The sequence below is a fragment of the Dermochelys coriacea genome, chromosome 17, assembly GCF_009764565.3.
Source record: "Dermochelys coriacea isolate rDerCor1 chromosome 17, rDerCor1.pri.v4, whole genome shotgun sequence".
Classification (NCBI taxonomy): Eukaryota; Metazoa; Chordata; order Testudines; family Dermochelyidae; genus Dermochelys; species Dermochelys coriacea.
In genome coordinates, this window is record NC_050084.1 from 20606493 (window position 1) to 20629496 (window position 23004).

At 45.2% G+C, this 23004-nt stretch overlaps 1 protein-coding gene across 4 annotated transcripts in view; it reads left to right on the plus strand.

Moving 5' to 3' along the window:
- RFFL (ring finger and FYVE like domain containing E3 ubiquitin protein ligase) overlaps positions 1 to 23004 on the plus strand; it is a 55167-nt gene that overhangs the window by 22827 nt on the left and 9336 nt on the right. For all 4 annotated transcript variants that reach the window (XM_038375572.2, XM_038375569.2, XM_043499725.1 and 1 more), the window contains one exon: positions 9033 to 9223. In XM_038375572.2, coding sequence (XP_038231500.1) covers positions 9038 to 9223 — 186 coding nt within the window. In that variant the 5' untranslated portion in view covers positions 9033 to 9037. The remainder of the gene's footprint in view (positions 1 to 9032; positions 9224 to 23004) is intronic.

A 23004-nucleotide genomic window follows, 5' to 3' on the forward strand; every position in this document is an offset into this window, starting at 1 on the left:
TTTATAGTATTTTTGTATGTTTTGAGTTAACTTGCTCAAAAGAACCTCACTGACTTACAAGAATTTGGCAAATTTTCCACTTTCCAATATTTGCAGATTTCCAGGGACCCTAATAATGACTAATAGCAAGATGAGCACTTTACTTAGCATTTCTCAATAAACAAAACACAACTTCAGGTCAGTAAACAGTTATTTGATTCAGATTAATCCCCTCCCTCCCCCCCGTTTTCATTCTGCATTTATGCATCTTTTCTTCTGCTTTCAATCAGACAAGGCTACAATTTGGGTATTGTCCAATTCCTTCTTGCCACTGGTTACAGTGTGTATGGTAACACCCATTGTTTCGTGTTCTCTGTGTATATAAATCTCCCCACTGTATTTTCCACTGAATGCATCTGATGAAGTGAGCTGTAGCTCACAAAAGCTTATGCTCAAATAAATTTGTTAATCTCTAAGGTGCCACAAGTACTCCTTTTCTTTTTGCATCTAGTATACATCAGTCATTTGAGCTGTGGTTTACAGAAGTTCAAATTCCTAGGAAAGAGTTCTGTTAGTAAGGCAAACCTGGGTTTTCCCCCTCCCCAATTTTTTTAATTTTGACATTTCTGAAGAATTATGAGTGAATTTACATGCACCAAATGAACAACATAAATCCAGTCAAGCCATCATCTGATAAACTAGATGTGAAAATGAATTCATGAAACAATGCTTCATCTGACAGTTGAAAACCTAACAGTATTTTAAGTAATCACAGCTGAAACTTAACTGTTAGCAATCTGTTTGCAAAAGCACCCCACCACACCTATGGCCACATAACAACATCACAGTGAGGGAATAAGGCTTACCTGGTGTTACAGTATACATGAAGAGCTATTTGCTGTATTGTGTAATATGTAAAGCGGAAATCACTGAGTAGACTTTGCACTCTGATTTTATTATCAGCTCTGAGTCATTGTACTGTGTAAACTTTAGTCCATTGCTGAAGTAATATTTGCCAAAGATATGTCACCAAGTTTTGCCAGTTACTCAGTTGGAAAGCTGCTGTCTGTTTCTCATGTGGTGCAGTTATCTGAAAGTGATCCCCGCATCTGTGTACGGAGAACTTAATGGGAGCTAACTCACAGCTTGGACATGTTTTGAAATTTAAAAATACTAGATTCTTTATGTCAACTCCATGTACTCTTTGTCCTTTAACCAATGCTTTTCTTTCTTACTTTTGTACTGCTGCTCAGGCGTGTATCTGTATCAGCAAAACTTGTAAGTTTAGACAAGCTCAGAGAGAAGATACCTGATACTGTGGGGCTTTAAATAGTGATAGACAAAAGAGATAAGATCCAATGGCTGGAAGTAAAAATCAGCAAAATTTAAACTGGAAGTAAGATGCATATTTTGAACAGAGAGGGCAATTAATGACTGAACAGATTACCAATGGATCTGGTAAATTCTCCATCACTTGGAGTCAAAACTGGATGTTTCTGTAAAAAGTATGTTTAGTTCAACCAGAAGTTGGTTGAGCTTCATGCAGGAATCATTGAATTAAGTTCTGTTTGTGTTATGCAGAAGGTCAGACAGGAGATCATAATGGTAGCTTCTGGCCTGGAAATCTATGAAAAAGCATAGGTAACTAGATTTAGTTTAGTTTAGTTACCATACACACACAATAATCAAGATGAAACCTGCACCTTATCTTTGAACTATTCTGCTGCCCGCTGGTCTGTTTGTCAATGTCTCAGCAAGGGCAAATGTTCTTCACTTCCATTCTTTTCTTTTTTTTCTAGTTCACTGTGGTTTGGCGAGGCTAGGTGGTGTTGTCTTCATTAGCAAGTTATATATTACTTTATCCCTTAGTCCAGACACCAGTACAAATAGATTTACATTTTTTTTGTAGATTCATAGATGTTAAGGTCAGACAGGACCATTATGATCATCTAGTCTGACCTTCTGCACAATGCAGGCCACCGAATCTCACCCACTGACTCCTGCAATAAACCTCTCACCTATGTCTGAGCTATTGAAGTCCTCAAATCATGGTTTAAAGACTTCAAGGAGCAAAGACTCCTCCAGCAAGTGACCCATGCCCCATGCTGCAGAAGAAGGCGAAATACCTCCAGGGCCTCTTCCAATCTGCCTTGGAGGGAAATTCCTTCCTGATCCCAAATATGGCGATCAGCTGAAATCTGAGCATGTGGGCAAGATTCACCAGCCAGATACCCAGGAAAGAATGCTCTGTAGTAACTCGGATCCCACTCCCATCTAACATCCCATCACAGGCCATTGGGCCTATTTATCATGAATAGTTAAAGATCAATTAATTGCCAAAATCATGTTATCCCATCATACCTTCTCCTCCATAAACTTAATCGAGTTTAATCTTGAAGCCAGATAGGTCTTTTGCCCCCACTGCTTCCCTTGGAAGGCTATTCCAGAACTTCACTCCTCTGATGGTTAGAAACCTTCATCTAATTTCAAGTCTAAACTTCCCAATGACCAGTTTATATCCATTTGTTCTTGTGTCCACATTGGTACTGAGCTTAAATAATTCCTCTCCCTCTCTGGTATTTACCCCTATTTCAAGGTTGCAGCATGTTTAACTAGCTTCATTTATTCCTTTTTGCCACATGAACAATCTTTCATTTCCTTCTAATTTGTATATCTGTATTTCAAAGATTTTTTTCACCTTTTTCATAAGAACTCTTTGAATTTGTCTAAGTTGTGAGTGGTTTAAATTGGATATGCACAAATATTGTGCATAAAACTAATTTGTCCAGAAGATTAAGTTTAATATCTTGGAATCTTTACCTATCTCTCTGTGTGTCTGAGAGCATACCCACTTTTGGAGCAGTTTTTGTTAGCGTGTTAATGAAAACTTCACGCTATGGGTTTACTCTGAGCCATGCCGGAATACAATCTGGAATATTAAAGTTTATAGAAAAATCCATCATTCTGACCATTGGAAAAACAGTTTGATTTCATATTGAGTGGCAAGATACTGTACCTACTGTCCTAGCCAATTTGTTCCTTTTCTCTAGAACTTCCTGCTCAAAGCTGCTGTTGTCATTTCAATTTATAAATCAAAACTGAAGGTTTTCATTTTCCTTTGCAAAGAATATTCATTATCACGCTAATGTTTAGAAGCTAAGTGACGTGAGATGTCTTGGCAGGCAAAGGCATGATAAAAGCATTTCTTGGCCAGCTACCAAGAGGTTACATACTACTGACCCTATATTCTAAAACTGCTGCTAAAATATCCACTTCTGCTAGCTAAAGTTAACTGAGTATAACCGTATGAGTTTTCTGCACATTGTAAGGGTATTGATCTGAATTCTGAACCACATAATCTACTAAAATGGAAACCTTAATGTGAAGCAGATCTACTCTGAACAATGTCTATGGGAGCATCATAGAATTATAGAAATGTAGGGCTGGAAGAGATCTCAAGAGGTCATCAAGACCAGCCCCCTATGCTGAGGCAAGACCAAGTAAATCTAAACCATCCCTGACAGGTTTTGTCCAACCCGTTCTTAAAAAATCTCCAACAATGAGGATTCCACAACCTCCCTTGGAAGCTTATTCCGGAGTTTAACTACCCTTGGAGTTAGAAAACTTTTCCTACTATCTAACCGAAATGTCCCTTGCCACAGATTAAGGCCATTACTTCTTGCCCTACGTTCAGCGGACATGGAGAACAGGTGATCACTGTCCTTTTTATAACAGCCCTTAATATATTTGGAAACTGTTATCAGCCTTCAGTCTTCTTTTCTCAAGACTCAACATACTCAGTTTTTTAAACTTTTTCTCACAAGTCATGTTGTTTTTGTTGCTCTCCTCTGGGCTTGGACCAGTTTATCTGCATCTTTCCTAAAATGTGGAATCCAGAATTGCGTAAGAATCAGCTGAGAGCATTGGTACTCTGGCAGCTCCGTACTATTTGCTGGGGTTTACATCTGACCTGCTAAACTTCAGAAGCTGTTTTAATATAGAGTAACTCCTTGGTTAACGTTGTAGTTATGTTCCTGAAAAATGCGACTTTAAGCGAAACAATGTTAAGTGAATCCAATTTCCCCATAAGAATGAATGTAAATGGGGGGGGGAGGGGTTAGGTTCCAGGGAATTTTTTTCACCGGACAAAAGACTAAATTTTATTTTATTTATATAAAGCAAACAGTTTCTCTCTCTCTCTCTCTACATACACACACACACACACACACACACACAGTATAAGTTTTAAACAAACAATTTAATACTGTACACAGTGATGATTGTGAAGCTTGTTGAGGTGGTGAAGTCAGAGGGTGGGATATTTCCCAGGGAATGCCTTAGTGTTAAATGATGAACTAGCACATGGCTGAGCACTCAAGGGTTAACACGTTGTTAATGTAGCCTCACACTCTACAAGGCAGCACAAGTGGAGAGGGGAGACAGCATGACAGACAGAAACAGAGAGAGACACCGTGTGTGAGAGAGATGCGCATTGTCCCTTTAAGTACACTGACACCCTCCCCCCCCACAGCAAGCAGGAGGCTTCTGGGAGCAGAGGGCAGGAGCAGCATATGGCAATGGTGGGAGGGACAGCTGAACTGCCGAGGTGGCTGCTGCGCACAGGGAACTTAAGGGAGCGGGGAGCTGATGGGGGACTGCTGGTCCACCGTGGTACCAAGCCACCACCAGCTAGCTGCAACGGGCTGCTCTTTCTGCAAGCAGTGGACAAAGCAGACGGCTGCCAAACAATGTTATAAGGGAGCATTGCACAACTTTAAACGAGCATGTTCTCTAATTGATCAGCAATGAAACAACGTTAACCGGGATGACTTTAAGTGAGGAAAAAGAAAAGGAGTACTTGTGGCACCTTAGAGACTAACAAATTTATTTGAGCATAAGCTTTCGTGAGCTACAGCTCACTTCATCAGATGCACGAAAGCTTATGCTCAAATAAATTTGTTAGTCTCTAAGGTGCCACAAGTACTCCTTTTCTTTTTGTGAATACAGACTAACACGGCTGCTACTCTGAAACCTGTCTTTAAGTGAGGAGTTACTGTAGTCTCATCTCTTCTCCCCTTGGAGTTTGACAGGCAGGTTCCTGAAGATGCGTTTTCAAATACTGCATTTTTGCTGATAGTTTTCTCCTTTGATTCCCTTTGCAGGGAAAAGAAATCTCTTCCCTCTCCAACCTGCCTCCTTTGAGAGCAGCCTCTCTCTTTCTCCAACATGAGAATTTTTCTTGCTGCTTATCATACTCTTGGGTCGCTATTACTAGGGTATTTGTGCATCTTCCTAATTGCAGCAAATCTATTTCTTGTGGTAAATTAGCAGCAAAATTAAACTTTTGTTGTGCTTTCTTATAATCTTACTGTTGTTGTTGATGGAAATCCATAACCAGTGATCACTATTTGTGATGTTACATTAATGGCTGTCATTTGTTCTGCCATACTCTTACTCATTTTCTTAAACCTGGGAAGCAACTTCTTAAGAACCTTACAGTTCAATGAACTAAAGTAACTTAACTTTTTCATATATAAAAGCTATTCTTTTAGACTTTATCAGCTAAGCAGGTTTAAGGATCTTCTGAAACCACAACCGAGTCTTATTGCCAACCTTCTGATAACGCTAGAACAAAATGTAGGCTTAATAACATTGAGCTCAGTCTTTGTTTCTTCTGGTTTGCTCATTCCTTCTTGCAATGTCCGAACTGGTGCAAAGTTCGAGTGAGTTGGCCTATCTTTTTAAGAAAAATAAATCAGGACAAACCATAGACATTTGTAGATGCTGCTACTGTGGGTGGCCTCAACTTCACAGGAGTCCTTATGGGCTTAATGTGGATGTAGGTTTTTAATCTCTTGTGGAGGCTTCTTTCAGTGTTCACATGGTTCATATCTTGGGTCTGTAAGCCATAGGATCAAATTAAGACTCTCAAAACAGCTTAGTCATTCCTTTAAAGAGCAAAATTGCAAAAATATTGAATTTCCAAAATACATAACTTCTAACAGAAATTTAATGCTCTGAAATTAGAGTTCAGAAAAAAGCATAGTTAAGTTCTGATATGTACTTTATTTATAGTCTGTGCATTTATAGCCATTACCACTGGATATTGTGATTGCAATTTAAGGCTAATACACATGATGAAGCTAAATACATTCTGTATTATGACTTTGTACTATGGACTGTATTTCTTGAACACGAGGTGTGTTTTCTTACTTTGGAACGAGTACCATGAACATATAATATAGAATGCTGGACTAACTACAGCTCCTCCACTAACATACTGGGACCTCAGATCTTACACCATGTCAATAACCATTTTGGTCCTGCTTTTTGTTGGTCATTAAACTTGTTTATAATTTGACACAAAAACTGTTTAAGTTTAAAACCTTCAGGCACCAGGTTTTACACATACAGTTGTAAACCAGTCTGTATTCTTTATTAGCCTAAATGACCAGGTTATTTTTCAGTATGGTAGTTATCCCCAAATATCTGTGTTATGGGATATGCCGCCCCCACCCTCCATTTCCCATGGTACATTCCTATTTAAAAACATCTGGGCAAAAATAAAGCAGATTAGCCCCCTTAGCATATTTCAGAACAGCTTCAGATGGTGTAGAAGTAAAGTCCGTGCACCTACAGAAATAGATTATTTCCATGGAAGTTAGAAAGAACAGGCTGTCAGCACAAGGTGACGTATGTAGACATAAGCATAAGAGACTAATTCAGTTAACCTGAAAATTTAAAAATCGCATACATTTGCTTTTCCATCTAAGGTGAGAGGTCTAATTACTGCTCTAAGTGTATAATTCACAGCATGACACATTGTATGAATTGTTTCTCCTGTATCATCAAGACTCTTGTTTTCTATTTGAACATTAAAATTTGCTGAACCTGCAAGTTTATGTTGTCATGCTCAGGCATGTGTCCACTATAGTGACAGTGGTATATTCACCTAGACTTTGAAAGGATTAAAGAGTCCAGTAAATCTGCAGATTATTGGAACTGCACCAAACTGCAAAAGCCTCCTTGTTTAAGTACATCAGCCCAACAGGGCTGATTGTGTAAAACATTCAAACACTGTGTGTTAGCACCTCATGCCAAACACTCCTCAGAGCTTGTATTGATTCACCGATTTCCAAAGTATGGTTTAATCATGTCATAAAATGTTATGTAGTGAACATGCACTAACAGCCTAGCTAAGAAAAAAGTTTGACTCCAGGGGTTTGGAAAATTGAACTGGCACATACCAACGTTGACAGAATCTGGGAGATCTGAGGGGGGGAACTTGCTGTGAATCAGGGGTGTGGAGTGGCTGCGCGGGGAGCTACTGAGAGTTGGCGGGGAGCAGCTGGGAAGGGGTGTCTTGGCAGTTCCTACTGCCATTCCTTGGTGCCCAATGCCATGTGTTCCCTCTTTCCGTTGGCAGCTGGCACAGTGATGCCTCCTTGTCCCTGATCCCAGTGGCTGGCACGTGTGCTCCTGCCCCTCCCCCAGGCCAGGTGCCTATGCCAGGACCTGTGGTGGCTGGAAGGCGTGGAGAGGAGAGCAATCCTACCTGCTCCTTGGCGTTTGGCCTAGTCTGCTCAGATCTCTCCTCCAGCTTCCGAGCTTGCCTCCACCAGATATTGGGCAGTAGTATACCTGAGCCCTCCAGTATTTCCATTGTGGGGGTGCTAGCCCCCACTCTGCCCCCTGCTTTCCTGGTTCTGCTGCCTCTGGACAGAATAGACTGAAAGATTTAAAAGAAGCGTAAAAGTATCTATCTGTTAACTATAACATGAATGCAGCAAATACAGGGTGGGAAGCAGTGTATTCCTTGTGCTAGTGACTGATGACACCAAGCATATGGTCTGAGTGTCCAGAGGAATGTTTTCAGGCCTACGTGCTTAGTAGATTACAAATAAGTATGGAAATGTTATTGCAGAAATGGTTTTGCTCCAAAAATACTGAGAGGAAGCATTCCCCCTCCTCTCTTTGCTCTCCCCCTCTGTTTCCACACTATTTCCTCAAGGAGACTAGGTAGGGGTACATCTCTTACCACCAGGGCCCAAGCAAATAGTTACTAGAGACATTCATAATTTCTTACCAGTTAGCTCCCCTGTATTCAACTGTTTTTCTAAATAAGTTAGCAGAGGTTAACACTGATTCATTGTCTGGAAGCTTACTGAGTGCAGGATGCAAATTAGGATAGCTGTCTGTTTCCATTTCAGCTGAGTTCATGGAGCACTGACACTGTCGATTCTTGTCTGTTTACAGGCCTGCAGCAAAAAGAAAAGGAGTACTTGTGGCACCTTAGAGACTAACAAATTTATTAGAGCATAAGCTTTCGTGAGCTACAGCTCACTTCATCGGAAAAAAGTGAGCTGTAGCTCACGAAAGCTTATGCTCTAATAAATTTGTTAGTCTCTAAGGTGCCACAAGTACTCCTTTTCTGTTTGCGAATACAGACTAACACGGCTGCTACTCTGAGGCCTGCAGCAGTAGCTTTATATGTGAAGCCTGGCTGTGGAGAAAAAACAGCTAGGGTCTCGCTGTTAATCTTACATAAGCACCATGTGAGAGAGAACACGAGTCTGTAATATCTTTCTGAGGGAGAAATTCACCAGTGCCTCTAACCTTTCCTATACTCCCTACTGCAAAGTAACTGAAAACTGCCTCACTCGGATGTAGCTACATAGTGTAATACAAATGACTGTTCTGCGATCATAGAGTTCTGAACAATGCCCATGCACAACAGAGTGGAATTTAAACATAGTCTTCCTCCTACCCTAATGAGAGTCTCCAATAAAGGTCAATAAAGTCCCTTCTGAAACTCTGCCTGTGCATTTTCATTAAGGGTTTAGAGCACGGTGTGTGTTGCAGATATGTTCATTTTTGGCACACGCCTGCAGTTGGTAAGAGAAAAAAATCAAGTCTCCTTGTTACTTGCTGTCACGTAGCTTAGTTAGTGAAGGAAGCATAAATGTTTCAGTTCATGCCCGGCCCTTACTTTGGTAGCAAATATGTGGCTTCCAGTACGTTATTTAACTTGCGTTTTTTCTTCACCCTTTTAGTTACTATGTGGGCAACCTGTTGTAACTGGTTTTGTCTGGATGGACAACCTGAGGAGATGCAGCAGCGGCCGCAGCAGGGTGCCAGACCCCAGGCATATTCCAACCCAGGTTACAGCTCCTACCCTTCTCCTACAGGTTCTGAACAGAACTGCAAGGCATGTGGGGTGCACTTTGAAAATTCCTCCAGGAAGGTAAGGGGTGAATTTAGCCACTGATTTGGGCACCCATTTGGTTTGACTGACGTACACAATCTGACTCCCCGATCATTTATTTACAAAGTCAGTTTCAAGAGCCTGCAAAACACACAGTCAAAGGAGGCCCTTGATTTAGGAACATAATGTATAGCAGAAGACAACTTGCCTTGCTTCTTTATTTCTTAGTCACTTTCACAGTTAGCTGGCACAAATGAAAATAAGTAAGTTATTGTTAGCGCACAGTAGTCATGGCTGTACTAGATGCTTTATTAAAGGACAGCAAGCTGCTTATAATCAGTTAAAGGGATATCACTTTAAAAATATGTTGCCTACTGTTATTGCAATTACCACCTAAGATTACTGAGTTTATTTGTAGATTGTTTACTTCGGGCATTTGACGGCAATTCATGTTATAGTCTGTTTTTCCTCGTCTTCTTGTGGGCCTTTACACAGTAATAGGGAAGAAGAAAACATTTTAAAAACCGGAAAATGTCATTGTAAAACCACAACAATTAGGCAGGTGTTGTACCTGAAATCATAACTAAGTTATTTTCAAATTGACTCTTTAAAACTCTTTAGTCTTCAGCTAAAAAGCCATCACTGTTTATAGGGAGTGAAGTGCCAGTTTATCATTCATCCCTGAATTTCTGCACTTCTTTTTGTGACAATCTTTTTTTGTTTTGTTTTACTTGTTATCCCGTTTTGTGTACTAGATCCTTGTGCACTGCAGCTGCCAAAACTATTAGTGTCACAAGATTCAAAATGAATCAGCAGCCTCTGGCCAGGGAAATGATTTTAACGGGGAAGTTCCCAGAGTGCTTCCTGAAAGTCTTTAGGAGCTGGTTAGAATCCACACTCCATGACTTAGCCAGTATTCAGAGTTAGGGTGATGAATAAAGAATGGAGGCATTTGACCTGGATAAATTAAACTTTTAAAAAGCTCTATTTTAAGGTACTGCTTCATGACATAGTCTTCAAAAAGAGCTATAAAACCTACAAGCAACTCGGCAACTGTTAAGGAGTCATATTTGTTTTGGCTTTACCCCTTTTCGGACGTTGGAAATTTTGGACTGGGAAATTCATAGAATTTGACTTTGCATTTTTAGCCACGTTTGGATGCTCACATGTGTCTGGGAGAAGAAAACTCTTGATAAAGCTGCTTTACCTGTCTGCCCATAGAGACAACATGGATATGTCTGTTTTTTGTATTGTTATATTATGAGAATCTTACATTGCTTAAGAAACTATTCTAAGGATTTAAAATTTTGGAAATAATTTTTTTTCGTAAGCAGGGTTCAGGCATATATGTGTACTCAGAACTCTATTCTGAAAATAGGCAGTTTATCTGTTTATTGTAGTATATACCACTGCACTAGGCATCCTCTAAATATGTCCCCAATAAGAGAGCATCTCTCTCTAGAGAATACATGGCAAAAGAATTATTGAGAATCAAACTTTGACTCTTTTCCACAACAGGGAATAAAAGGTGAGGAATAGGTGATTTTTGTCAGCACGATGAAAGATATGAATGAGATAGGCAGCCATAGTTCCAAGGGTGGTACATTATTGGTAATAATAAAGACTTTATCTCTTTGCAAAAATCTAATCTACGAACAATGGAATCCTGATTTTTTAAATGTGTATTTTAATAGAATCCATCCTGAAAGTGATGGCCTACTACTTGAGTCGTTAGTAGCATCCCACAGAGTTGGTGTCCAGTTCACTGAAGGTAGAATTGTTTATTGATTCACACTTCTTGAGTTACTTATTCTCTACAGTGAGACTTTGGACTACCCACTTGCTCCATAATTTATTCAGATTTGTGCTTCTAAATAAAACCAACAAGTGTATGTAGTGTTGTGAAGATTATATTTTACTCATTTGTTTACCAACATGTCATTAACGTTGTACGGTCTAAGGTGATACCACTTCAGGCCACCATCAGGGAAATGAATTAAAGGACATATTAGAATCTGATTCTGCTGCAACAAGATCATGGAAAAAAAACCGGTTACTCACCTTTGTAACTGTTGTTTTTTGAGATGTGTTGCTCATATCCATTCCAATTAGGTGTGGGCGCACCGTATGCACAGCTGTCGGAGAATATTTTACCCTAGCAGCACCTGGTGGGTTGGCTGTGGAGCCCCCTGGAGTGGCGCTTTCATGGTGCTTGATATATACCCCAGCCGACCCAGCGCCCCCTCAGTTCATTCTTGCTGGCTACTCCGACAGAGGGGAAGGGGGGGCGGGTTTGGAATGGATATGAGCAACACATCTCAAAGAACAAGTTACAAAGGTGAGTAACCGTTATTTCTTCTTCCAGTGCTTGCTCATATCCATTTCAATTAGATGACTCCCAAGCCTTACCTAGACAGTGGGGTCGGAGTGAAGCAATGTGGATTGTAGGACTGCTCTATCAAATGCTGCGTCATCTCTGGCGTGCCGGATGATGGCATAGTGTGAAGCAAAAGTGTGTACCGAGGACCAAGTCATGGCTCTGCAGATCTCCTGGATTGGCACCTGGGCCAGGAACGCCGCCACCGAAGCCTGGGCCCTTGTGGAGTGAGCAGTGTAGGGCGGGCTTGGTACGCCAGCCAGATTGTAGCACGCATGGATGCAGGACGTGGTCCATGAAGAGATCTGCTGAAAGGAGACTGGGAGGCCTTTCATCTGGTCCGCGCCGCGGCGAAGAGCTGGATCGTGTTCTGGAACGGCTTCGTACGCTCAATGTAGAAAGCAAGGGCCCTACAAACATTGAGCGAGTGCAGCTGCTGTTCCTGGTGATTGGCGTACGGTTTTGGATAAAAAAACCGGAAGAAAAATGTTCTGGCTGATATGGAAGGCTGATACAACCTGGGGAATAAAGGCCGGGTGAGGCTGAAGCTGCACCTTATCTTTATGGAAGATCATGTAAGATGGTTCCAAGGTAAGGGCTCTCAGCTCGGAAACATGCTGCACCAACGTGATGGCAACCGGGAAAGCCGTTTTCCAGGAGAGGTAGAGGAGGGAGCAGGTAGCCAGCAGCTCGAACAGGGGCCCCGTGAGTCTGGAGAGGACCAGGTTAAGATCCCATGTGGGGACTGGCTGTCAATCTTTTGGAAAGAGATGGTCCAGGCCCTTGAGGAACCTGCCAACCATGGGATTGGCGAAGATCGAGCGGCCATTCGCACCCGGGTGAAAAGCTGAGATGGCCGCAAGGTGAACTCTGACAGATGATGCCGCCAGGCCCTGCTGCTTTGGGTCCAGGAGATACTCCAAAATGAGAGGCACGGACATCTGGGGTGGGGGGGGGCGTGTTGCACTGAGTGCACCAGCATGAAAATGGCTTCCACTTAGCCGTATACATGGCCTGAGTGAAGGGCTTCCTGTTGCCCATCAGTACTTGCTTTACAGGTTCCGAACAGAGATGTTCTGAAGGATTCAACCACGCAGCATCCATGCCATAAGGTGGAGAGATCGCAGTTCGGGATGGCAGAGGTGACCGTGATCCGGAGTAATCAGGTCTGGAAGAAGAGGCAATGGGACTGGAGCGTCCACAGAGAGCTCCAATAGCACAGTGTACCAGTGCTGCCTTGGCCACGCCGGAGCCACCAGAATCACTCGCGCCCTGTCCCTGCGAACCTTGAGCAGGACCCTGTGCACAAGGGGGAACGGGGGAAAGGCATAAAACAAACGGCTCGTCCATGGGAGCAGGAAGGCATCTGTGAGAGAGCCCAGGGAGTGGCCCTGGAGGGAGCAGAATGCCAGGCATTTCCGATTGCTGTGGGGGGCGAATAGGTAAACCTGGGGAAACCCCCACCTTTGGAAGATTGGGTTGATGACATTGGGGTGGAGTGACCACTCATGGGAGTGGAAGGACCTGCTCAGGTGGTCTGCCAGCGTGTTCTGGAGCCCAGGTAGAAAGGACGTCACCAAGTGAATGGAGTGGGCTATACAGAATTCCCACAGTCGAATGGCCTCCTGACAGAGGGGGGAGGAGTGGGCCCCCCCTTGCTTGTTGATGTAGAACATGACTGTGGTGTTGTCTGTGAGGACCGTCACACAACGACCCTGCAACCGCTCCAAGAAGGCTAGACAGGCAAGGCGCACCGCCATCAGCTCCCGGACGTTGATATGAAGGGAGAGTGCAGACTGGCGCCATAGTCCCTGTGTCTGAATGTCCTCGAGGTGGCTGCCCTATCCCAGGGCTGATGCATCTGTGACAAGGGATAAGGAGGGCTGCGGGCTGTGAAAAGGAACTCCTTCACATACCGCCTGGGGATCTAGCCACCAGAGGAGGGAGGTCAGGACCCGCTCTGGGACAGTGTCCCAATCTGGGCGATAGACTGATGCCAGCCAGGCCTGTAATGGGCAGAGTCGAAGCCTGGTGTGCCTGGTCATGTATGTGCAGGAAGCCATGTGGCAGAGAAGACTCAAGCAACTTCTTGCCAACAAGGTTGGGAAGCTCTGAAGGCTCCAGACGAGGGCCACAATAGCCTGGAAACGAGCATCTGGCAGGAGGGCTCGTGCATGCATGGAGTCTAGAACCACCCTGATGAATTCTATTCTTTGGGTCAGTTCTAGTGTCGATTTTGTAATGTTGAGAAGGAGGCCTAACCGACGAAATGTGTCTGTAACCAAGGAGAGGTGGGAGTGCACCTGTTCTCTGGTGCTCCCACGGATAAGCCTGTCGTCGAGGTAAGGGTATACCTGCACCTGCTGCCGATGAAGGAAGGCTGCCATGACTGCCATACATTTGGTAAACACTTGGGGGGGCCGTGGAGAGATCGAAAGGAAGGGCTATGAACTGATGATGATTGCGGTTGATCACAAAGTAGAGGAAGTGTCTGTGCGCCGGATGAATTGCTATGTGGAAATAAGCATCTTTCATGTCGGGCAGCATACCAGTCTCCAGGATCCAGGGAAGGTATGATGGTGCCCAAGGAGACCATGCGGAACTTCAACTTTACCAAGAACTTGTTGAGTCTGCGCAGGTCAGAATAGGTCGAAGCCCTCCCTTTGCCTTGGGGATTAGGAAATATTGGGAGTAAAACCCCCTGCCCCTTAGCTCCCTCGGGACCGCCTTGATCGCCCCCATGGTGAGGAGCATCTGAACCTCCTGAATAAAGAGTTGCTCGTGAGAAGGGTCCCTTAAGAGGGACAGGGAAGGAGGGTGGGGAGGAACAAAATTGGAGAGAGCATCTCGCTTCCACCATGTGGAGGACCCAGCGGTCTGTGGTTATGTGGGCCCAGGCACGGTGGAAATGGGATAAACAATTCAAGAAGGGTGGGGTAGGATCCTGAATGAGGTCTGGTAAATCGTTCTTGAGCGTCCCTTCAAAAGGCCTGTTTTGAGCCTGAGGATGGTTCGGACTGGCCCTGGCCTTGCCCAGACTGGGCGTTGGAGGGCTTCCTCCTGCCATTACACCCCTGTCTCCTATAAAAATCCTGCCTCAGTCGAGGAGGGAGTTGGAGCGTTATTGTTGTGGCTGCTGGGGTTTGAAGGGTGTCCGCTGGGTAGCCGGCGTGTGCATGCCCAGGGACTTCATTATTGCCCTAGAGTCCTTAAGGCTTTGTAGCCTGGAATTGGTTTTGTCCGAAAACAGGCCCTCTCCATCAAAGGAGAAGTCCTGCAGTGTTTGCTGAAGCTCCGGTGGCAGGTTGGAGGCTTGCACCCAGGAGATAGGCCTCATCGCTATCCCTGAGGACAAAGTGTGTGCGGCAGAATCCGCAGCATCCAGCAAGGCCTGCAACAAGCTTTGTGCCACTATTTTGCCCTCATCGACCAAGGCCCCAAACTCCTCTCTAGACTCAGGAGGTACTAACTCCTTAAATTTCAGCATGGAGTTCCAGGAGTTAAAATTGTAACGGCTCAGGAGTGCCTGCTGATTAGCGATCCTGAGCTGAAGACCCCCTGCGGAATAAACTTTGTGCCCAAACAGATCAAGGTGCCTGGCGTCCTTTGATTTGAGAGCAGGGGCCTGCTGGCCATGCCGTTCTTTCTCGTTCACTGATGCTACCACTAGTGAACAAGGCTATGAGTGGGTGAACAAATAATCGTACCCCTTTGAGGGGACAAAATATTTGTGCTCCACTCCCTTAGCAGTCAGTGGGATGGATGCAGGTGTTTGCCAGATTGTTCTGGTGGTGGATTGGATAGTCCAAATAAGGGGTAGGGCTACCCTTGATGGAGTTTCTACTGACAGAATATCCATCACCTCTACCACCTCCTCTGCTTGCAAGTTTATGTTCCGCACCACCCTATGCAAGAGGTCTTGGTGGGCACAGAGGTCTATAGGAGGGGGACCCGAGACTGCAGTGCCTGTCCCCGCCTCGTCGGGTGAGGAGGAGGAGGTTACAGGGGAGAGAGGGTCATCTAGGGCCTCTTGCGGAGCTGGGCCCAGCTGTCCTGTGCCAACGACCTCAGGGCCCGGAGCAGGAACTGCTGTTGGAGGAGGTCCTGCAGCGGGAAGAGGAGCCACGTGGTCTCCATGCCTCCTGCAGGGGGGCTGAGTGGCAGTAGCCTTTGGCACTCGTGGCTCAGATGGGGCTGAGCGAGAAGCCCCAGACAGGGCACCCTGTGCTTGGTAGTACTCCCAGTGTGTCCAGAACCACCACTGGGTGGACCCTTGAGCAGGACCCTGCTCTTGTGCCTGCCAGTGTCCAGCCCCTGACTCTGGCTATGGTCCAAATGGCGGCAGTCTGAGAAGTGCGACCCTGCCTCTGATCCCGAAGAATGGGAAATGGAATAGGAAGGCCATGGTGGTGCCGAGTGGATCTGCACTGGGTCATGCCAATGGGGTGAAGGTGAATGGTGCCGCAATGCTGTGGAGCGGTGCCTGGATCTGGACCTGGGTCTGGACAATGAGTGGCGTCAGGAGCAGCGTCGGGTCTGGGATCTGCTCCTTGACGGCAACCAGTGGGCAGAGTGGCTCTGGGACTGTGAGCGGGAACGGTGCCGAGAACGAGATTAGTGCCGTGGCTCGACCGATGGTGCCGATGGGTGGATCAGGGCCAGCTTGCCTCGGGACAGTGCCGCACGTGCAGTACTGGTGCCTTGGCATGAAGCTATGGGGATGCCGATGCCATCATGGCAAAAAGGTCCCTTGCAGTCGCAAAGGTATCCGGGGTGGATGGCAACTGGACCTCGGCCACACTGCGTACCGGGGAGTCCAGGGTACCAGACTCAATGGCTCTCCTCCCGGAGCCGGAGTCAACGGTGCTGAGGCCACAGACTGTGCCCCTAGGCATACCCCTGCGGGACCCGCTTCCAGAGGCAGTTCCAAGGAGGCTGGCCTCTGTGTCGGTGGGCCAGCCTTTGCTGGTTTCTGGTGCCACTTCTTGCCGGGAGAGTGGGAGTGGTGCTGGGCTGATGATGTCAGCTGCGGTGCCGGGGAGCGTCGATGCTGCGGGTCTCGGTCAGAGTCCAACCATGGTGCCGCTCCTACTGCTGCCACTGGGGCACTGTGCACCGAGACACTAAATGCTGGATTTTGGCGTGCTGCAGGAGGTTGAGGACTGAAAGCCGCCTCCATAAGAAGCTGTTTGAGACGAAAGTCCCGCTCCTTCTTGGTCCGGGGACGAAAACCCTTGCAGATCCTGCACTTGTCTGCTTGATGAGACTCCCCCAGACGCTTCAGGCACGAGTCGTGTGGGTCGCCAGCTGACATGGGCTTAGGGCAGAAACTGCAGGGCTTGAATCCTGGAGCTTTGGGCATGAGCCCAATAGAAAATCGGGGAGGAGGGGAAACCCCCCCAACCCACTAATCCTAACTAACTACAACTATAACTATGAACTTCTATAAACTATGAACTATTATAACTAGAAACTGTAAGTGCTAGGGAGAGTGGAGACCAGAAAAGCCGAACTCCACAGTTCCAACAGCTGTCACGGGCGGTAAGAAGGAATGGAGGAGGCACTGGGTTGGCTGGGGTATATATCAAGTGCCATGAAGGCGCCACTCCAGGGGGCTACAAAGTCGACCTACCGGGTGTTGCTAGGGTAAAAATTCTCCGACGGCTGTGCACGCGGCACGCGCGCACCTAATTGGAATCGATATGAGCAAGCACTCAAAGAAGAACTCTGTATCCTATCCTAGGATGGCTGAAGCTGTTACTTTGAACTGTGATACCCAGTTAATATTTAAATCAAGCCACTTATATGTAAAACATAATGAATATGAAAGCGAAGTCCTTTCAAATTGGAGGCCATACAGATAAATGAGTTTGTTAAAAGTGAGATTCAACAGAACGTTGACCTCTCAAGAAATATATTTTTTCAGGGTATTCAACCCCTTACCACATATATATCAGTCCTGATACACTGTTAAATGGATCAGGGCAGAGAACAGTGAAGACGTTTGCAATGAGGTAAGTATGGACATTCTCTTTGTATCTAATAAGATGCCTTTATATAATCATTGAAGCATCTTTAAAGGACATTAAATTGTTCTTGGTAGTGAAAGCAATCTTGTTTTCCCTATTCTCCAAACTAACTTCTGATCCTGGCTTTCTGTTTCACAGTATGATCATTAATGTAAGTCAGGCTTTGCTGATTTTTTTTTTTTCCCCCTGCTGTTAGCAAGGTATGCCAGGCATTCTTTTGGGACAAGGTCAAGTTCTCCTTGCTGCCTCCTCTTCTGCCCCCTAAGAAAGATTTACATGTCTCAGACATTGGCTGACATTTTCAGGAAGGCCATTTTCTCTGAAGGATACTTACTGAAAAAGCTCCTGGCAAGCTCAGGTGTAAGATATAAAACAATAGCCCTAGTTAAATCTTGGATGTTGGCATTGACTCACTTTTATCTCAAACAAAATGATGTGCCAAGTGAAGAGAATAGAAATTCTATAATCTCTGGAACCCTAGTTGTTAGTGCAAACTGAACCTTTCACAATTTAGAGCGTGCTGTCAAAGATTAAGTTCTAGGCCGTGTTTTGATTAAAATATTACAAAAGTAGCTGAGGCATTTGTGACAGATATGGCAATTCCCTGCAATATCCTTGAAAAAAACATATAGAATTACATTTAAATATATTTGGAGTCCATTGTATTAAATGCAAAGGTTATGTATTATTCTGGGCTGAGACTATATGTAACTTCTGTAGGGAGATGTGATGTAAGGCCTGGATGATCAAAGGACTATATTAAACAATATATGTCAGACAAGAATTGACTTTTGAGACAATAAATGTGAAATGAATTTCCTGGGAAGTATGTACAGAGAGGTGAATGCAAATTCTCCACTTGCAGTTATGCAAAAATGCAGCCTTTGTCTGTTGATCATCTATTACATGAGGCCGAGATCAAAGGTGCAAGCTGTATAAAGGGAAGACTGGTTGTTCTGGTTCTGAGCTAAGGCTGTTATGAACTTGTAACCACAGGAGTAAACCCTTTGTTGGGCTTGAAAGACTGACTCCTACCAGAGACCTTGTTGGAGTTGAGGGCTGATGTCTGCTAAGCTTTTTAGGATGCGTATAGGTTATTTTATTATTTTTAATATATTTTCTCTAATGCTTTCATCTTAAAAATAAACACACTTGGTTAGAAAGAGCTGTGTGGTAACTTGTAACTGTTGTCAATTACAGCTGTTCATAGCCTTCAGAGAGAAAGCAAAGCACCCTGGCCTGTTGCAGGCAGTCTGATTTGTTGGGGAACTCAGTGTAGGTATGTAACTGTGCAGTCCTGCAAAACCTTGGTTGGGAGGGAGGGTGGACACTCACCTCTCTCAGGAGAGGTGATGACTGAGGAACTGGGAGCCTAGAGCGGGTGGGCTTGAGGGACCATAGAGGGGGAATACAGGTTGTTGCTCTGAACTGTGACAAGGTTATTGCTGCTGAGATCAATTAGATGATGTATCTCTTGTACTGTGCCACTGTGGTATCTGAACATGTCTGCATTCTGGAGTGTTAAATGCAGGGACATTCTAGGCAAAGGGTCCTCAGCTGTGGAATGAGGTCCCTCTACTGTTCCTTTAGAGCCAGTCTGCCAGGTTTTGAGTGTGGTGAAAAACTCAATCTTTTCAGATACGACTACCAGATACTTCTAAACTAAAGCATTGTATCTCCCCTCTCATCTTCTCTGATGGCTAACTGGAAGAGGGAAAGTATTGGCCACAATAGACGTTCTCCATTAATATTTGTGTAATGTATCCAGATGCCCCTGTGATGAGCACACTCACTATAGGTTGTTAAAATAGGGACTGTTTGCTCGACTAGTCTAGACGGTGCACAGACAACACTCCTCCCCATCTTTGTACTGAACAGTGTTACATTGACTAGATCCCTTCAGGAATCCAGTTTCCAACAAATCAGACCAACAGTAATACTTTATATTAACAAGTGGGGGGAGAGGGAGGGGAACTGGTGAAGCCGGACAGTATAAAGAGACAGACCTTCCTGCCAGCAACTCATCTTGTAGTTTAATGGACTTGAATTACTTTTGTCCTGCATAGGAGTGATCTTCTCCTGAGACAGATTGTGTGCTTTGGTGAATAGGAATCTTGAGACCCGATTTACAATCTGTACTGATTATGTGATAACCTCAGGATAGGTATAAAGGGGTGGAGATGATTCTGATCTAGAAATGTTTATGGGAGGAGGTTTTGCATCTTTCCATCGAGCCCCATTAACAAGTCTTTTATGAACACCAGCAGAAGTCCCACAGATGTCACTGGGCAGGGATTCAGCTGGATATTTACCCTTCAGTAGGGTAAAATGGGGGAGCAGTGATCTAGGTTGAGAGGGAGCTTATTTAAGAGGTATAGTAGTCGTACCTCTCAAGGCATTATCCATGAGAAGAAAACATCCAAACTGATCAAGCTCAAAAACCACACCCTGAATTCCTGTACTAGAACAACTGACTCAGAAGCATGAATCTATAAATCTGCTTTCTTTGAATTTTATGCACAGTGGAGTTGAAGATTTTTTCATTCACCATAAGTAATTCATAAAACAAAAAAGAGTTTTGTTCGGTTCAGGAGTTTCTATCTCTTGCTTTCAAGTCCAAGTTCTGATTCTTTATTGCTAAGGCTACGATTTAGTCATGAATCCGTGACTTCCAGTGACCTCCATGATTTCAGCCTGCGGCACTTAGGAGCTGCAGAGTCCCGCATTGTCCGCGAGGGGCAGGGTGCTGTGGGGTAAGTGGCAGGGCCCCTGGAGCTCCAAGCCACCACAAGTGGTAGGGGAACCCCACAGCTCCTGGCCCTGGCAGGCAGCAGGGAACCCTGCAGCTCCTGGCCCCCGCAGGCGGCAGTGGAAGCCCCAAGCTCCCAGCTACGGTGGGCGCCCCTGAAACTGCCGTAAGCCCCTGGAGCTGTGGGCGACGGGGGCAGCTCACGGCTGCCATAGGACCCCAGAGCTGTGGGTGGCAGGGGCAGCTCACGGCTGCCACAGGCAGTGGGGGCAACCTGCAGCTCCCGGGAGGTGGGGGAGCCCAGCAGCTCCTGGCTGCCGTGGGCCCTTGGAGCTGTGGGTAATGGGGGCCCCTTGAGCTCTGATATCCAACCTGCGGTGGGGGACCCTGGAGCGCCTAGCCACACGTGCAGCTGCCCCACTGCAGGCTGTATGGGAACCCACAGATCCCCATTTTGTCACAGATATTTTTAGTAAAACTCATTGACAGGTAACGGCTTCTGTGAATTTTTCTTTATTACCCGTGATCTGTCTGTGACATGACAAAATCTTAGCCTTACTTATTGCATAGCGCTAAAGAGTCTGGATGGGAGTGCAAATTTATGGTGAATTCTAAAGGAAGAAAGCCAGTGACTAAATGGATGTTGGAAACGGGGATTAGTAATAGAATACAAATCCAGTTCAGGTTTGTAGTGATAGAAAATGATCTAATGGCTGATCTGTCGCATAGGCCACCAAAGGTTGGTCTCAGTCCAACTGTCAATGGAGAACTGATCCTGACACAAAAATCTCCTTCATAACTGGCAGTCTCAAGAGAAGGGCAAAGTACTGAATCAGCTTGCTGAGTCACACCCTAGAAGGTGGTCACTGTCGAGGTTAAGGCAAACTGCCAGACTTAGGAGGGGACTGAAAGTTTGTACATTACTGCATATGCTGTACCTGTTTTGTAGAGAGGGGAAGTGTCCCAAATACGGCTGACCGGGCACCTTTTACTAGCACTGAATCCATCCATGCATAAAAAAAACAAAACAAAAAAAACAGGAGAGAAGGAGGACTCAAGTGACTGTCCTAATGATGATCCTATTGTGAGTGCTCTCACCTGACCTTCAGAAATGCTGAACAGAGTTCCAGCTGTCAGCAGGAGCTGCGAGTGTTGAGAACTTCTGAAAATCAAGCCCCTGTGCCCAGGGTGCTGAGGATAGTAGAAAAACTTAGATATGAACCAACAGAACTTAAACATTTAAAATTGGTTTTGATGCCTGAAGCCGCCGGGCTCTCAGAAGAGCTCAGATGTTCCAAAATGCTCAGCACCCAGCTGCTGTCATTGTGATGTTGAAGGCCAGGTTCTGAAGAACTTGCCTTGTTGCCAGCGTGCTGGGCTCCTTTGAAAACCTGGCTACTTATTTTGATGCCTAAATAGAAGCTGAATTATTTTGAAAAACTGGCCATTGTTGTAAAACTTGTTCTTGTTTCCTTTTCCTCGTGGCAGAGGCCTCCCCCAGCAGATAATTTATGCATGCTACCTGTTTACATTTTTAAACCAGCACACGCATCTGATTTACTTCGGAAAGTCTGTTCCCTTATAGGATAGTGTGGCAAATTACTGGCACTACTTTGATGGATCTTGCGCTTTCTCTTCTTGGGGAGGGTTCAGGGCACCGAATCTCGCTCCTGAACTGGGGTATTAACTGCCCCACTAGTGTCCTAGAGGAGGGGAGTGGAGAGGGAGGGACCCGGGCCCGATCTCTATTCCGGGTCCCAGCCCAAGGGATAGCGGTAAATCGCTTGAACGAGCGGTTCCTTCCCCTGGGCTACTTCCATCTCCTGCCCTTCAGCTTGTGGGGTTTCCTGCCCTCCCTCTGCACAAACCAGGTGTCCCTTTACCTAGGGTCTTGGTCGTCTTAGCCCACCGCAGCACTTCACCAAACTCTCCTCTGCTTCCCTCCAAACTGCTCTCTGCTCCAGCACCAATCCACTCTGCTTCAACTCCTCCAAACTGCTCTCTGCTCCAACACCAGTCCACTCTGCTTCGACTCCTTCCCTTGTCTGATTGAAGCAGATCAGGTGACTGGTTTCAGGTGCTTTAATTAATCTATAACAAACTTTCTTCCCTCTACAGGGAATAAGGCTCCCTTCTAACACTCTCCTGCTGCCCTCTGACCATGCTGTATCACAATAGATAGATCTGTTGTATTCCATCTGTGATTTAGCTGGGTAGATGGGTTCAGAATAAACCATTGAAAACCGTTGCAGTGTTGGAATTAATTATTGTTTAAAAACATTTTTGTGATTTGTGTAACAGAATTTATCTAATTTCTTTTATAAGAACTGTGTGTTGAATCCAGACACATCAGAAATGTTTTTTAATTTTCTTTCAGTCAACAGCACACATTGTGTGCTTGACATATCTTTCATAAATAAGGTTTGATTTATCTAGGACGGTGGTTTTCAAATTTTTTTTTCTGGTGGCCCAGTTGAAGAAAACTGTTGATTTCAACGGAGTTGGGGATGAGGGGTTTAGGGTGTGGGAGGGGTTTGAGGTGGAGGAGGGGGCTCTGGGCTTGCGGGGGCTCAGAGCTAGGGTAGGGGATTGGAGCATGGGCTTACTTCAGGCGGCTCCCAGTCAGCAGTGCAGCGGGGGGTGCTAAGGCAGGCTTCCTGCCTGT